This window comes from Egretta garzetta, unplaced genomic scaffold, assembly GCF_000687185.1.
Source record: "Egretta garzetta isolate BGI_Z169 unplaced genomic scaffold, ASM68718v1 scaffold848, whole genome shotgun sequence".
Lineage (NCBI taxonomy): Eukaryota > Metazoa > Chordata > Aves > Pelecaniformes > Ardeidae > Egretta > Egretta garzetta.
This window is the reverse complement of record NW_009260505.1, coordinates 32714-34515: the sequence shown is the minus strand read 5'-3', so window position 1 is coordinate 34515 and position 1802 is coordinate 32714. Positions and strand designations below refer to the sequence as shown.

General features: G+C 48.2%; 1 protein-coding gene across 1 annotated transcript in view; it reads left to right on the top strand.

The window, feature by feature from the left end:
• SLITRK3 (SLIT and NTRK like family member 3) overlaps positions 1–292 on the top strand; it is a 2757-nt gene extending 2465 nt beyond the window's left edge. The window contains exon 2 of the mRNA XM_035900119.1: positions 9–292. Coding sequence (XP_035756012.1) covers positions 9–292 — 284 coding nt within the window. The remainder of the gene's footprint in view (positions 1–8) is intronic.
• Positions 293–1802: the final 1510 nt, after the last annotated feature.

Sequence of the window (1802 nt, the reverse complement as noted above, 5' to 3'; positions counted from 1 at the left end):
GGCGGGAGGCGCCCCGCGGGACCGCGACCGCCCGCCGCCCTGCGCCGTGGGGTTCGTGGACTGCCTGTACGGCACCGTGCCCAAGCTGAAGGAACTGCACGTCCACCCCCCTGGCATGCAATACCCGGACCTCCAGCAGGACGCCAGGCTCAAAGAAACCCTTCTCTTCGCGGCCGGCAAGGGCTTCTCAGACCACCAAACCCCCACAAGCGAATACCTCGAGTTAAGGGCCAAACTCCAAACAAAGCCGGATTACCTCGAAGTCCTGGAGAAGACCACGTACCGGTTCTGACCGCCGCCCCGCCGCCCGCCCCGGCACCGCCGCATGCGAGTAGAGGATACAGCTGTGTGCGCTCCCCCGCCAGATGTGCGCGCTGCGGGGCAGGGCCGTTCTCAGATCATTAATCGATGAAGTGCCTTCGCAGACTTTTGCCAGCAGATGTTAATCAATCATTATTTTTTTATACTGAAACTGAGACTTTGACTGTGCCATGTCTAAGGTATATTATTATTATTATTATTATCGGGGATCTTTGTATTGATCCTGATTAAGTAAATTCTATGTGTGTCTCTCTCTTTTTTTTTTCTTCCCCCCCCCCTTTTTCTTTTCTTTATTGTTGTTTCTTTTCCGTTGCAGTAAACTTCCTTTAATATTTTCCCTTGGAGGGGAGGGAAGATGGCATTTTGTGGCTTGCTTTCTTCTTGCCCATCATGGCACAGATTCTGTACATTTATTTAAAAAAAAAAATGCAAAGAAGCAAACGAGCGCAGTTTGCTGCATGCCTGGAAACTGCAAGAGGGAAGGGAGGGGAGGGTCGCCGCGCAGGGCGGGAGCGGGTCCCGCTGGCCGCGGAGGGGAACCCCGTGGGCTGGGGGAAGCCACCCGGAGCCGAGCAGCCCGAAGGATGTAACAACGTGGCGCACACACCTAGGGGATGCTCAGTGACACTTCATCATGACGCCATGGTTTTTTGGAGGACATCCGCACTTTCCTAATAAAAGCAACGTGCAAATATACAGAAAAAGGAGAAAAAAAAAATTAAAAAAAAAAAAAAAAAGGCAAGCAAGCTACCGGGCACCTATCACTAACAGCTTTGTAGGAAGCACTTTTAATGTTTTCTCTCATACACACATACACGCACACACACACACACACACACAAAGGTACAACAATGTGCATATATTTATTCTGTAATTTCAAGTGAATATAAATTGTAAAGGTAATGTTTAATCATTGTACAGTGATGCGTCTGGTATAGCTTTCCTAATAAAACGTTTTGAAAAAAATGCATATATATATATATGTATACACCCATATATATATATATATAGGAATACAAAGCTTGAACCTGAAACTTCAGCTTCCCCCTACTGAGATTTCCTTCCCCCACCTTAACCTTGAAAGCTATTTTATTACTAACAGTTCAATGCACTGTGATGTTAACAGAGAAAAACCCTGTACAGCTTCTCTTGCCAAGATACCACCCGAGACTTTTAAAGATCCGATTTACAATCTGTATTCCCACGTTGCACTGTACTTATGGCGGTTCCCGTGTATTTAAAAATAGGCAGCAAAATTAAGCCCGCGTCCTCGAGTGGCGTTTCTTGCAGGAGCGCTGGTTCTGCCTGCTGGTAGCAGAGGGAGGCATCGCTGTGGATGTTTCTCGTGTTCGCAATCGCAGTAAATGCGAAGTGAGCAGTCAGAGGGGGGTGGGGGAAATTAAAGCGCATTTCGATGTTGGAAAAGGGTGAAGCGATCTGGAAAAGGATCCCAACGGCTCCAAGTCACCCGGCCCTCCTTC